Source organism: Otolemur garnettii, unplaced genomic scaffold (genome assembly GCF_000181295.1).
Source record: "Otolemur garnettii isolate 467f Iridium unplaced genomic scaffold, OtoGar3 scaffold00001, whole genome shotgun sequence".
Classification (NCBI taxonomy): domain Eukaryota; kingdom Metazoa; phylum Chordata; class Mammalia; order Primates; family Galagidae; genus Otolemur; species Otolemur garnettii.
Genome location: NW_003852396.1, coordinates 5,385,367 through 5,398,772, shown reverse-complemented (window position 1 = coordinate 5,398,772; position 13,406 = coordinate 5,385,367). Strand labels below are relative to the sequence as shown.

Below are 13,406 nucleotides of genomic sequence, written 5' to 3'. Positions count from 1 at the left end.
GATATGTGTCTTATTTATTTCCACTTCTTACACAAAAGGGGGCACAAGTTCACCCCAACACAACACCCAACACAAGTTCATTGCGCGTTTTTGCAAGTCGATGTTAGTAGTAGATTCCTAGATGGGGTTTGCTGGGTCAAAGGGAAAATCCATACACATTTTACTGGGTATTTCCAAATTCCTTTCAATAGAGTTTCATTTTTTTGTTTTAGAAGATTTAAAAAGGAAGGGTTTTCTAGTCTCTGACCTATTAAATCAGAACATGAAGACTGAGGCTCCTAGGTTAGTTGGGTGATTACTCAGATTTGGGAAGCCTATCCTGTAGGAAATTTTATTTTATTTATTTATTTTTTTGCATTGTTTTGTTTAATGTTTTTTTAAATTTAATTTTTATTAAATCATAACTGTATTCATTTGTGGGGTACAATATGATGATTTGATATACAATGTAGAATGCTTAAATCAAACTGGTTAGCATAACCATCACCTCACTTATTTTGGGGGGCAAGGCATTTATAACATACTCTTAATTGTTTTGAAATGTGCCCTTGCATTGTGCACATTAGGTGAGATCCCTCCAAATACCCTTCCCTCTTCTTCTTTCTGGACTACACTATGGGAATTTTTTTTTTTTTTTTTTTTTTTTGAGACAGAGTCTCACTATGTCACCCTGGGTAGAGTGCTGTGGCGTCACAGCTCATAGCAACCTCCAACTCTTGGGCTTAAGCAATTCTCTTGCCTCAGCCTCCCAAGTAGCTGGGACTACAGGTGCTTGCCACAATGCCTGGCTATTTTTTTGGTTGTAGTTGTCATTGTTGTTTGGCAGACCCAGACTGGATTTGAACCTGCCAGCTCCTGTTTATGTGGCTGGCATCCTAGCCACTGAGCTACAGGTGCTGAGCCTATACTATAGGAAGATTTAATGCCAACATTAAATTAAACCCAATTTATTGCTCACTTGATATGTGTTAGATACATACAGTGTTGGGCCCTGGTGGGAGAAGCCCCCAAATGAATGTAATATAGCCTTCCCCGAATGATCTCAGAGACTAGACAGTGGAGGAGGAGAAGTATTTATAAACAACTGATTACTAATATCAGGAGACTGTTGGTATAATATGGTGCTAAGGGCTCACAGAAGAGTGGATGTGTGTGAGAATTATACCTGGACTAGACTGGAACTGACTGTTCCTAATAAAGCAGAAATATGCATTTAACAAATTCTTTTTAAATTAATTCAGTGTTTCCTGAGAAGAAATACATCCTGACTCTGACCCTACCCCATTCATACTCACTTCTTTGCTTGTTTTGTTTTTTGACTTAGCTTCAAACTTTCAAATTGGAACTGCCATGGACATTTGTGGACATTTGTGAACCAGAAATCATAACAGTCTTCAGAACCCTGATATAATAATATTTTCAGCCTAAAAATACAAACATAATCATTAGCATTCTGTGATCTGCATAAAATAAATAATGTCATTCATGTAGTTGACAGGAGAGAAGATAAAAGTCAATAAAAAGAATTATTTATTAAAAAGGTCTAATGTTACAAGAACAGTACACAGAACTAGTATCTGACCGTGCCTCCCACAGGGTCTATACCTTATATATAGTATATATACAGATTGTATACAATATATTGAACGATTTAACATGGGGGCCACAGTACATTCATTTGGGTGTGGAAAACATTTGCTTTCATGAAATTTCTGGAGTATAACGAATGCTATTTTCTTCTCAGTTCAATCAACATTATACAAAAATACAGTCTTTTTAGTGATTTAAGACTGCCTGGTTACTATCCCATCCAGGAAAAAGCTCACTTAGTACTGTAGCTGAAAAATAATGTTCCTTGTTAAGGAATGCTGTTCTGCTTTCTAAAAGATAACAAATAATGTCCTATTAATACATAAGTACATAAACATCAAAAACCTATGGTTTTAAATAAGTTTATGATGTGAAATACGTAAAACACCCCGTGTCTCTGATTCCTATAAGAACACAACGTCCGATATTCTACGTGTAAATGTCTTGTCAGATGTGTGCCATCCGTCAGCTAACTGGGAATGTTAGGTAATTAGAATTTGCCATGTTTTGGCATTCTGTTTTACTGGGCTTTGCTTTATAACAGTGTTATACTTGATTTGTAAAGTCCTTAACTAACTGTAGCACACTACAGCATGAAAACAGAAGAAAACAGTATGATTCATTGAACATGTAAAAATTAATTTTCATTTTTAAGTATTCTTTTTGCATTGTTGTGTAGATGCAGAATTTATTCTTGCAGTTATACCCTACTTGAGAGAGCTCCAGTTCTGTCAGCTAGTTAGTACCCCTCTTCTTGAGAAGTCCAGTCTCTCCCACTCCAAAGGAGATGTTCCAGAAGGGTTCTTGGTCATTGTTATCAGGTTAGGTATTTACCGTTTGTAGTACTTACTAGACTAATATGTTGACTGAGACTTTTAAATAACTTCTTATTTGTTTAGGGCTGTCTTAGACATAATTTCTCCCAAAGAGAATGCGTAACCGACATACAGAATTTTTCTGTGGCTCTGAAACTAACTTTTAGGATGTTCTGAACAGAAACTTCAATCTTGCCTCTTATTCTACAAGGATTAACTTCTAGAGCTAGAAATTTAATCTCAATATTGCTTTACTTTTCTCTTTATTAAAGATGCAAATAGAATTAATAGGTTAGACTACATAAAAGGAAATAAACTACGTTTTATTCTCACATTAACATCACCTATAAAAGGTGTTTCTTCAGAGTCTTTTCAGGAATATGACTTTGCAATTAACTATATTTTCAGATATCTTTGTCTGAAAGAACAAGTTTTTCTTTTGTGAGCTCAAAGCATGGTATATAGCTGATATATCAAATGTAAAGGCAATTCTGGCATATTCCCATATTTGCTAGAACTTCTGTAGGATATCATCAAGCAGAAAACTGTTATTTCACTTTCCAACAATTACCTAGGATCACTTAGGCTCAAATTGATTGATCAAAATAGCAGATGGGATCACCTCCCAAGCCACAGAATCAAGCTGAGCCCTTGTATTGATGCCATAATCCATAGTTTAATTAAAAAAAATTCATCAAAGAGAGATCTTTATTTTCATAATTGAAAATATTTTATAAATGGTATGTGATGTATGGAAAGGTTTTTAAACATCAAAATTTATTTGTTATGCTTGAACCACTTTAATCCACATACTATGATAATTATTTGCACAACAAATTTTCATTGCCCTTAACATTTTTGCCATTAGTAGCGAAGCTTGGTTCTAATTCAACATCTGTTTTGGCAGTGGGAGGGAAAGTGATAAAGTTTTGTCCCCTGTTCATTTTATTCTTAAGTTAGCACCCGTGGGAGCCTGTCTGCAGTGTTTAGTGAGCTTATATTTTTGGTGACTTCAAACTATCTTTTATTATTAAAAATAAACATTTGCTTTATTTGCTTCTAGATAACATAGTACTTTATGAAAGACAATAGCACTTCAATTCATTTGGACTCACTTTCTCCTTACCTTGCACTAATGTAAATGGCTTATTCCCTATCCTAGTAACTTGCTCTGGGGGGTGCATATAGAATAGCACATTGACAAATCTTGCTATTTCGCTATGCAATCATACAATATTTTGCAAGAAAAAATTTTGTATACTTATCCTATAATGGGCCAGATAACTGAAGTACTTTTCACATCTCCTGCTGGTTTGGCAGTTGGAATAATTAACTAAAGGGAAAATGGAAAACACTGGACTCAGGCTTTTCATTCTCAGGTTTGTATTTGTTTTAGAACAGACCTGCTAAAGACCACTTCCTTAAAAAATGGATGGCACACGCTTGGGGGTCTCAGATATAAAATCAAATCCCAACATATTAAAAAAGTAAAGAATACATTTGACAGAAATTACCTTTGCTTACAAAAATTCATTACATACAATCTGCATATTTTTTATTGGACCACGAACTGTCCTCTCCATTTACAAAGACCAAAGAGAAACCTGATGGATAAGTAGTCCCCCCACCCCAACCTCCGGCAAGAGCACCACCTGCAGTCCCAAGCTGGTGAAGCTCAAGCTTCTCTTAGGATTGGGGCCTCCACTTACACTACTCTCTATTCACTGCTGTTACCCAGCTAAGCAAAGAGAACGCAAATGAAGTCAGCAGTTTTCACCAGGAAGTGGAAGGAATCGTCAGCGCCAGGAGCAGCGTCACTGATGGTGAAGATGTGGAGAAGGTGTGGAGGGCGGACTGAGCACTTGTGATCTTCCCACCTGTGGAGCAGGAGAAGCACCATGAGGACAATTAGTTTGGTTCTGCTTGGTTTAGGCAAGAGCTGTTTTTAGCGTGGAAGACAAATGAGCACCATGTTTGTCCTGTTTCTTTCTCTCTTTTTTAAAACTTTTACATAATTTTTGAATTTTAGAACAGTTTTATATTTGTAGAAAAGTTTCAAAGTATAACATATATTTCTGTAACACCCTGACAGTCTCCCCTACTGTCACGTTATTGTTATTGCGTGTTACGAAGTACCAAGTCTAAACGTTATTCAGTGTTTTTAGTATTTCCCTAACATCCATCTTTTGTTCCAGGGTCTCATCCAGGATCCCATGTTACATTGGCCATCGCGTCTCCTTACACCCCTCCACACTCTAACAGTTTCTCAGACTTGCCTTGTTTTTGATGACCCTGACAATTTTGAGGATTCCAGTCAGGTAGTTAGTAGGATGAACTTTATTTGAGATTGTTTGGTTGTTTTCTCATGATTACACTGGGGTTACGTGTTCTGGGAGGAGATGACCCTCTCATCACACCACACTGAGGGGATGTGCAGTCTACCCAGCTTATCAGTGTGTGTTGGTCTTGATCACCTGGCTAAGGCAGTGCTTGACGGGTTTCTCCACTGTTGGGTTAACGTGAGCAGGAAAACTCATGAATTCAAGTAGGGAAGAGGTAGGAAGGGAGGGAAGGGGCTTGGGAAGCTCCCGTCTCATGGGTACAGTGCAGGGGTGTACGACAGGCCTTCCAGGTAAAGGATTCAACTACAACTTGGAGGCTACCTAAGAAATGCAAACAACGTAACCCAATTGTATGTGCCCTTATATTAATCTGAAATGAAGACAAATAAATACATTTAGTTATTCTATGCATCCAGCATTTTTAGAGTCTATAGTAGCGCCCCACAGTATCCGTGGCCTTCACTTTCCCTCCCTTCTTGCTCACTGACTCCCTATAGCAGCTTTCAGTCCTGCCAGCTCCATTCCTGGGAAGTGCCCTATTCAGGGGGACCACTTTTAATCTTTGAAACTGACTGGCTTTTTACTGTACCTTTTCCATGTTTAATACATAAACATTGTGTTGCAATTACCTACAGTATTCAGTACAGTCTCATAATGTGGAAGTTCATAGCCTTAGAGCAATAGTTGGTATCATCAAGCCAGACGTGTAGTAGCCTCTATCATTTGGGCGTGTGTGATTACCCACTGTGACGTTCACACTGCAACGGAGGGCCGACGGGTAGCTTTTTAGAATGTATCTCCATCATTAAGAGACATATGACTGGAATTACTTCTGTTAAATTTTCTCTTTAATAATAATAAAATATTATTTTATGTACTTAAATTATATGTTGGTCCTCAACTGATTATCTCAGTTGAGTGGGCTTAAATTCTAGTTTCTCATGCAAAACTTGGCAAAACCCAGCAATCTTTCTTCACTCTTATACTGAGGACAAGTTTTTCTTTTGTGAGCTCAAAGCATGGTATATAGCTGATGTATCAGAGCAGTTATTAGATTACACTGACTGATAGGAGACTGAAGCAGTTTGGATAGCTCCACAAAGCCACAAACTAAATACGACGTTTATTTATTTATTTATTTTAACTTTATTCAAATTAATACGAGGATACAATATTTAGGTTCCATTGTTCTCACTTCCAGGGTAAAGGTCCATTTGTAGAAGGGCCCCTCACCCGGGCGTGTTGTACACCCTCACCATGTGCAGTTAGGTGAGGTCCCGCCTCCTGCCCTCCCTCCTCTGCTCTGTGTCTTCTTCCCTACTCCCTCCCGCTTCCCTCTACCCCTAACTGGACTATAATAGTGTTTTATGGTTCTTAGGGACACATAATTGTTTATATACTAATTTTATATTAGTATGGAGCACATTGGATAAGTATTTTTCCATTCTTGCAATACTTTACTAAGAAGAATGAATAGGACTTTCAGACACTAACTTCAGGAGTGGTTCTGAAGCATCACCATCAGGATATCTAATGAATACTCACTATGCGCCCTGCACTGCACGAAGCTGTCATGTACATTATTGTACTTGATCCTCATGACATTCCTGTATGGGAAGTGCTATTATTTACTCTCAGTTGTAGACTAGGAACTGGCACTTAGATTGTAGAATTTGTTTAAAGTAACTGAGCTAGGGAGTAGGGGATTCAAACGCTTTTATGTATTATCTTTCTTAAGAGATGATGATTGACCTTAATTAAAACCTTAATAATAATAAAATCTGCCAATTATTGAACTCTTCTGTCACACTATCCTCTCTGCCAAGATTGAGTGTAATGGGATTCTGAGAGTGATTTTCGTTACACAGATAGAGTCTAAATTTATTTTCCAGGTGCTAAAGAGCTAAAGAATCATTTGTTTGGTAAAACCCATACATGCAAAAAAGCAACAAATCTTCTTTCCTTTGAAAATTGTTATAGCTAATGCATTACTACAAATTATTAATCAACATATTGGAGAACGTTACATATATTTTAATGGTACAAAATGAGATTATGGTGACACGCGTAGCCACATGTGAGCTATAAGAAAAGCAAGATGACGAAGCCTTCCCCGAATGACATGTACACGCTTAATAAATAAAAAATGTGAAAACATCTTTTCTATTTATTTGAGAGTGGCTGTGTCCTTGTTAAATCAACTTACACGACACTTTTAAAAAAGCCTCTCACTTTCAGAATGCTAAATAGGGTTTATATCTCAAATTCCAAATAGAATCCACAAGGTTAAAACATATTATTTTGGTTGACTAAGCATGTTTAAAACATATTATTTTGGTACAGTAAAATAAAATAATAACCCAAAAGGCCACAGCACAACAACATGAGACTAAGCACTGGGCCAGGCATTCAACTGCCCAGACATTGGGTTCTGGGATATGATAAAAATGAAGGCAACCATCACTCAGGCTCTGGGAGTCTAAGGTAGACAATACCGTGAGGTTTCCCTTTATTGAAACTCGAGAAATGGGTTACACCAATAAAAGTGTTATTAGTAAAACATAAAAGTTAACAATTTTTTTTATGGAATAGAAGTTACAAGTTAATTAAAATATAAATGGAAGGCTCAAGGTCTTTATAAGTACTTAAAACTTCAGGACTGACCTTATTCAGAATAGAATCCGACTGTGTTAGCCCTGAAAGGAACCTCAGAGAGTCAGAAAATAATAAAATACCTAATTCAAAAGATCGCTAGAGGCTAAAATGAGGCAATATATGGAAAACACCCAGCACAATGCCAGGAATGTGCTGAGGGCTGGGTAAATGCTCACTATATCGCTGTTATGAGAAATTTGACACCTAGGAAGCCAGAGGAGAGTTGTTATCTTTTTCACTTTTCAGAAAAAAAATCTTTAATCTTTCAAGGTGCTCTTGAAAATTTAGCACCCTCCTCTGAGCAGTTCAATTGTGAACTAATCAATGCGGAGCTAGTGTTACTGTTCTTGCTCTTGAAACCAGTTTTATAAATGAATCATAAAGCGTGTTAAGTGGTTCTGTGCCCACAGTGTAATTTAAATTCTTAGGTCTTTTTACCAGAATTTATTAAAAAGTCAGATTTCCCCTACTTTAGGTTTTTAACTTTTAACTTTTCATTTAAAAATAATTTTAGATGTACCAAAAAGTTGTAAAAATAGAATAAGGAATTTGCCCAAATGCCTTAAATGTTGACATTTTATCATTTTTGCTTTCTTGTTATTGCTATAAATACATATATGTATATGCTCCTGAATCATCTGAAATAAAATCACAGACATGATGCATCTTTGCTCCTAAATGCTTTAATGTATAGTTCCTAACAACAAGACATTTTCTGATACAACCACAGTACACTTTTTAAAAATAGAAGATTATTGTTGATATTATCAAACATACAGGTATTCAAATTTTATTAATTGTCCTAATAATATGCCTTATCTCGTTGTGTATTTTTATGTGAGAATTCAGAGTTTATCAAGTATTATGTCAACAGTTTTCCTCAAAGGTCCAACTATCCTCTTCTTCTCTACACGGCATTTGCTTTCTGTCCCACTTTGTAGAATAAAAAATAAAAAAATCATAAGCAGTGACTCTAGTTTGACTCCAAGTTGATAAATGTGTTGAATAACATCAGGCCACATGCAAAGCTTTCCAGGATATCACTGCAGACATCACATTAGGTTGATAATTCTGTTTGGGAATGATTGCTCAACAAATAAGGTTCATAATTACCTATTAATTAAATGCACATTAAAATTTTATATAATATTGAAAAATTGCCTGTTACTTTCTTAATTAGAGATTTGCATATCTCATTAAAGCTTTTGCTTCCTTTTTTGACTAACTTGACACAATGGTTACTTTCTCTCAAACTCGTAAAATCTCCCTTCCTTTAATCAGCGTTCCCCTGCCTGTGTAATAATGACGGTGGTTTTGGGGAAGATGGGTGGCCTTGGGGACAAGCACACCTGGGTCTGGATCCTTGTGCTGCTACTTAGTAATAGTGTGGTCTCAGGCAAGTTACTTAAATGTTTTTTTGGAAAACAGAAAAAATGTCACCTACCTCATATAATAGTTACTAAAATTAAATAAGATGATGTATGTAAAGCACTTTTGATCATGCCTGATATATAGCAAAGGCTCAGTAAAAGTGAGCAACTCTTAATATTGCAATAATAATGATATCCAGTGAAATGCATTTAGAAATTAATATTTCTATCAATAGTTATTATATTCAAATAATAACAATCGATTTAGTTGTGAGAAGATTACCATTGTTCATACGAAGCTCAGAGCAAGAAGTGAAACCCCTCAAAATCTCTGGACCACACAAGCTTTCATACCCATTTTGGTAGTGTTCATGCCATACTGATATTGTTGGTGATCACCAAATTAAGCCTGTCGTGTCCACATTCAACACCTACCTGAATATGACGGGACCCTGATTTGGGAACTCGCTGTTCCATCTCCTCCTTCACTACATGCTCGAACTTCGATAATGTAGACTCCAGCGTCAGGGAGGGGCACGACTGCTTGAGGTTTCTGTGTTTCAATAACTTGACTGCTGCTGTGACCCTCTTGCCTATAAAAAACCTATGAGTAATAACAAAGGTTTGAATATTTGATACACAGCAATCAATGTAATCAATATACATTTCGATTCAATATCACATTCTAAGCCAAGCACAGGCACTTACAGCTTAGATAGACGTGTAAGAAAATTGTATAATGTGTATGTCTGTATATTGCCATGGTAGCACAAGTAAAGGGGCCAGGGAAATGCAGTTTTACCCTTTCTGGGGATTTAGGGAAAGCTTTCCAGAAGAGGTGATGTCTCAACTAAGCATTTAAAGCTAAGGAGAGTTCCCAATTGGAGAAAGGAAGGAGAATTCTAGGAAGAGATAAGAGAAAAAAAAATATATCAAAATGATAAGAAACCACAGCATTAGGGCATGGAATAGAGAGAAAACGCAGCAACAGAGAGACATGAAACTTGAGAAGCAGGCAGGGAGGAGGAAGAGCAGTTGAAGTCTCTTTTGCCAGGTTATCAAAATGAATGTTATCTTGAGGAAATTCTGAAAGCTCTTGTGTTCAAAGAATTTTAATGGAGTAAAAAGAAAATTTTGTCAAACCTCTCAGCAAAAAATCCTTAACGATGTAGAAAATGGTTGAGCAGGCTGGGTGCAGTAACTCAGGACCATAATCCCAGCACTCTGGGAGGCTGAGGCAGGAGGATCACTTGAGCTCAGACTGGACTGAGCAAGAATGAGACCCTGTCTGTACTAAAAATAGAAAAATTAGCCCAGTGAAGTGGTAGGCACCTGCAGCCCTAGCCACTGGGAGGCTGAGGCAGGAGGATCACTTGAACTCAGGAGTTTGAGGTTGCTGTGAGCTCGGCTGACACCACAGAGTGAGACATTGTCTCAAGAAAAAAAAATAAGAAAGAAAGAAAATTATTGAGAAGTTAAAATTTCAGTTTTTTGGTGAACCAACATTTAGATATACTGAGTATAAAAGCTAAGGCTTTTTTGGCATCTATCTGTGGTATTTTAACTAAACATATGTATATGACCGAGTTTCAGAACTACAAATTAGAACTACAAATTAGGACAAAGAATTATCTTGTGTTTACATATCAGAAAACCAAGGCTTAAAAGGAGGGTGATTTATACCAGACCATGTGGGTAGTGAAGGCAGCAATTTCACTGGGTTAGTATTTTTACAATCACTTCTGTGCTCTGTCTCTCTATTGTACTATTCCTACCCATTTGCTCCAGTAATAGTTAACTATAATTTGTTTGGGATATAACAGGTAGCAGCAGTTATGACATATTTAAATGAATTTTTGTTCAGTTTTGTTGTTTTGTGCTTCTTTTTCTTTGCAGTTTTTGGCCGGGGCTGGGTTTGAACCTGCTACCTCCTGCATATGGGGTTGGCATCCTACTCCTTTGAGCCATAGATGCCTCCCTGTTTTGTACTTTTTCATAACTGGTATTATAATATGACTGGCTTGATAAAGGAAAGAAAAGTGGCTTTGCACTCCACAACTTTCTATAAAACATACAAAAGCATCTTCTATACCTTCCTGGCTAGGCAAATTTGGGCAAGTTACCAACATTTCTAAACTTTAGTTCACTCTACTTTATGGTAGAGACAGTATTACCTACTTTGTGGTTTTGTTAGGAGAATGATAGGAGGAGAGACAAATAAAATGCTCAGCACAGGACCTGGTGCCTAATAAGCTTAGTAAGAGAAAGTAACTCCTTCGATTGCCATCATTATTTATTGTTAATGAGTCATAGAAGATAGACTACTCATAGACTACTCATACAACTTCATCATAGAAGATAGACTAATCCTACAGCTGCAGATGCTGGTGTGGATGTGGAGAGAAGGGAACACTTTTATAGGGCTGGTGGGACTGCAAACTAATACAACTTCTATGGAAAGAAGTATGGAGTCCTCAGAGAACCAAAAGTTGACCTTTCATTTGATACCACAAGCTCATTACTAGGTATCTACCCAGAAGAAGAAAAATCATTCTACCATCAGGACATTTGCACCAGAATGTTCACTGCAGCTCAATTCACAATTGCCAAGATGTGGAATCCATCCAAGTGCACATCAAGCCATGACTAGATTAGCAAACTGCAGTGTATATACATCCTAGAATACCAGTCAGCCTTAAAAAGGATGGGCACTTTATATCTTTGGTATTTACCTGGAATGAGTTACATTCTTCTTAATAAAGTATCATAAGAATGAAAAAGCAAATATCTAAGGTACTCAGTACTAATACGAAACCAATAGATAAACAATTACAAGTCCATACAAGAGAATTGTTCAGATTGGGGGTTGGTGGGAGGTGGGAAGGGGATTGGTAAGTTCTCACCTAAGGAGCACAATGTAAGGGTATACAGCACACCCGCTGCTTGAAGGGCTCAATTAGAACTTGAACTTTACCTTAGAAACGAATGATGTAACTAAATCATTTCTACCCTCATATTAATCTGAATTAAAAAAATGGAAAATTAGAACAAAAAATTATATATATTTTTTGCTTTTGGAAAATGTGTTTTGAGCTTGAACTCACAAGAAAATAAAAAACTTTAGAAAAGAAACATTTTCACATATTGAAGCCAACGGGTACTTGATTCTCCTGTTTATTTGTGTTCTGGTAATATATGATCCCTCCATTTCAATTCTGTTATTTTTCATGGATTTAAATGTACTTTAGGTTCTTGGAAGAGGATTAACATCTCCATAAGTGGAAAAGATGTACAATGACTGGATCTATTGAAATCCTTCTTGAGATGGATGCCATAGCCTTAGGGTAAATGCAGAGAGCTCAGACCATTACCAAATATTATTGGGCACCTCATGGAGTGCAGGTAACACGCCATATTCTGGGATTTATCAGAGAACAAGACCACATGGTTCCTGTCTGCATTGTTCTTACAGTCTAATATTAAAGATAAATAAACAATATAATGAAGTTTGACATGTATTGCAATGGGAAACAAAGGGTGCCGAAGAACGTGTTCGCATTTTAATAAAAAAGCCATTCTTTTCATATCTGCCACATGGTGGCGCTAGCATTTATTTGATTAACATCATCTTTTGAGTGAACGTTATGCTACACATTTCTGCTGTAATGCAATTCAGCCTCAAAAAGTAATACACCAATAAACGTGTCTGCATTTTTTGGCACCCCTAGTATTTGATGTTACAGGAATGTGCAGACTGAGTACAAAGTCAAGATTTGGCAACTCAGAAACACTTCCTGGAGGATGTATGTAGCACATTCTTTTGGCTTAAAAAATGACAAACATATCAGAATTTATGCTTTTGATTTTGACTGAAGCATTATAATGAATTAGAATTCTGATCATCCACACAAGGTAATTAGAAAGCAAAATTTATGGGAATGGGAAAGTATGTAAATTGGTGAGGATTGGCAGGGGAGTGACTATTTTAGAGGACACTGTTATTATAGTTCAATAAATTACAATTTTCTGACAAAGAAAAATGCAGCCACCATGCATATCTAATGTTGCTGTAAAATTCAGACTTGAAGAAAAATTTGTGGATCAGCTGAGATTTAGTATCAAAAGGTAAAGGAAGGAGGGAAAAATAGTTAATGGTTGCAAAAGGAGTTTGAGATTAAATGTGGCTTTTACCAGTCCATCCAGGGAGATGCAGTGGGGCATTTTCATGTAGGCACACTCAGTGAAAAGAAACACTAAATTCATAGTTAATCTTAGGAACTTTAGAGAATCTTGGCTCATTTAAAATCCTGACTTAGAAAAGATGAATGAAAAGGTTAAGGACTTATCATGACATGTCAAAAACAATAATTGACAGTGAAGAGTCCAGGAAATTCACTGATATTATGGACATTCACAGACTGGCAGTTGTAATAAGATCTGTATATGCATGTACGTGCATAGAGGAAGCTGTCCAATGGATTGTCAAGATGTTCCTCAAATTCTATATTAAAAAAATCTGAGAGCAGAAGATTATCTAAAAGAATGATAAAACAAAAATTAGTGTGTTGTACTGCTGTTCTCAAATGTCTGATGGTAACAGAATATTGGGGTGTGTGTGATAAAGTATAATAGAA

The 13,406-nt window shown here is 36.6% G+C and overlaps 1 protein-coding gene across 1 annotated transcript in view; it reads right to left on the bottom strand.

Annotated features, from left to right (window-relative positions):
• Positions 1-3,667: 3,667 nt before the first annotated feature.
• The window catches only part of CNTN5 (contactin 5), a 516,137-nt gene continuing 506,398 nt past the window's right edge, over positions 3,668-13,406 (bottom strand). The window contains exons 21-22 of the mRNA XM_012801575.1: positions 9,208-9,376; positions 3,668-4,282 (exon numbers count right to left, since the gene is read on the bottom strand). Coding sequence (XP_012657029.1) covers positions 4,179-4,282; positions 9,208-9,376 — 273 coding nt within the window. The 3' untranslated portion in view covers positions 3,668-4,178. The remainder of the gene's footprint in view (positions 4,283-9,207; positions 9,377-13,406) is intronic.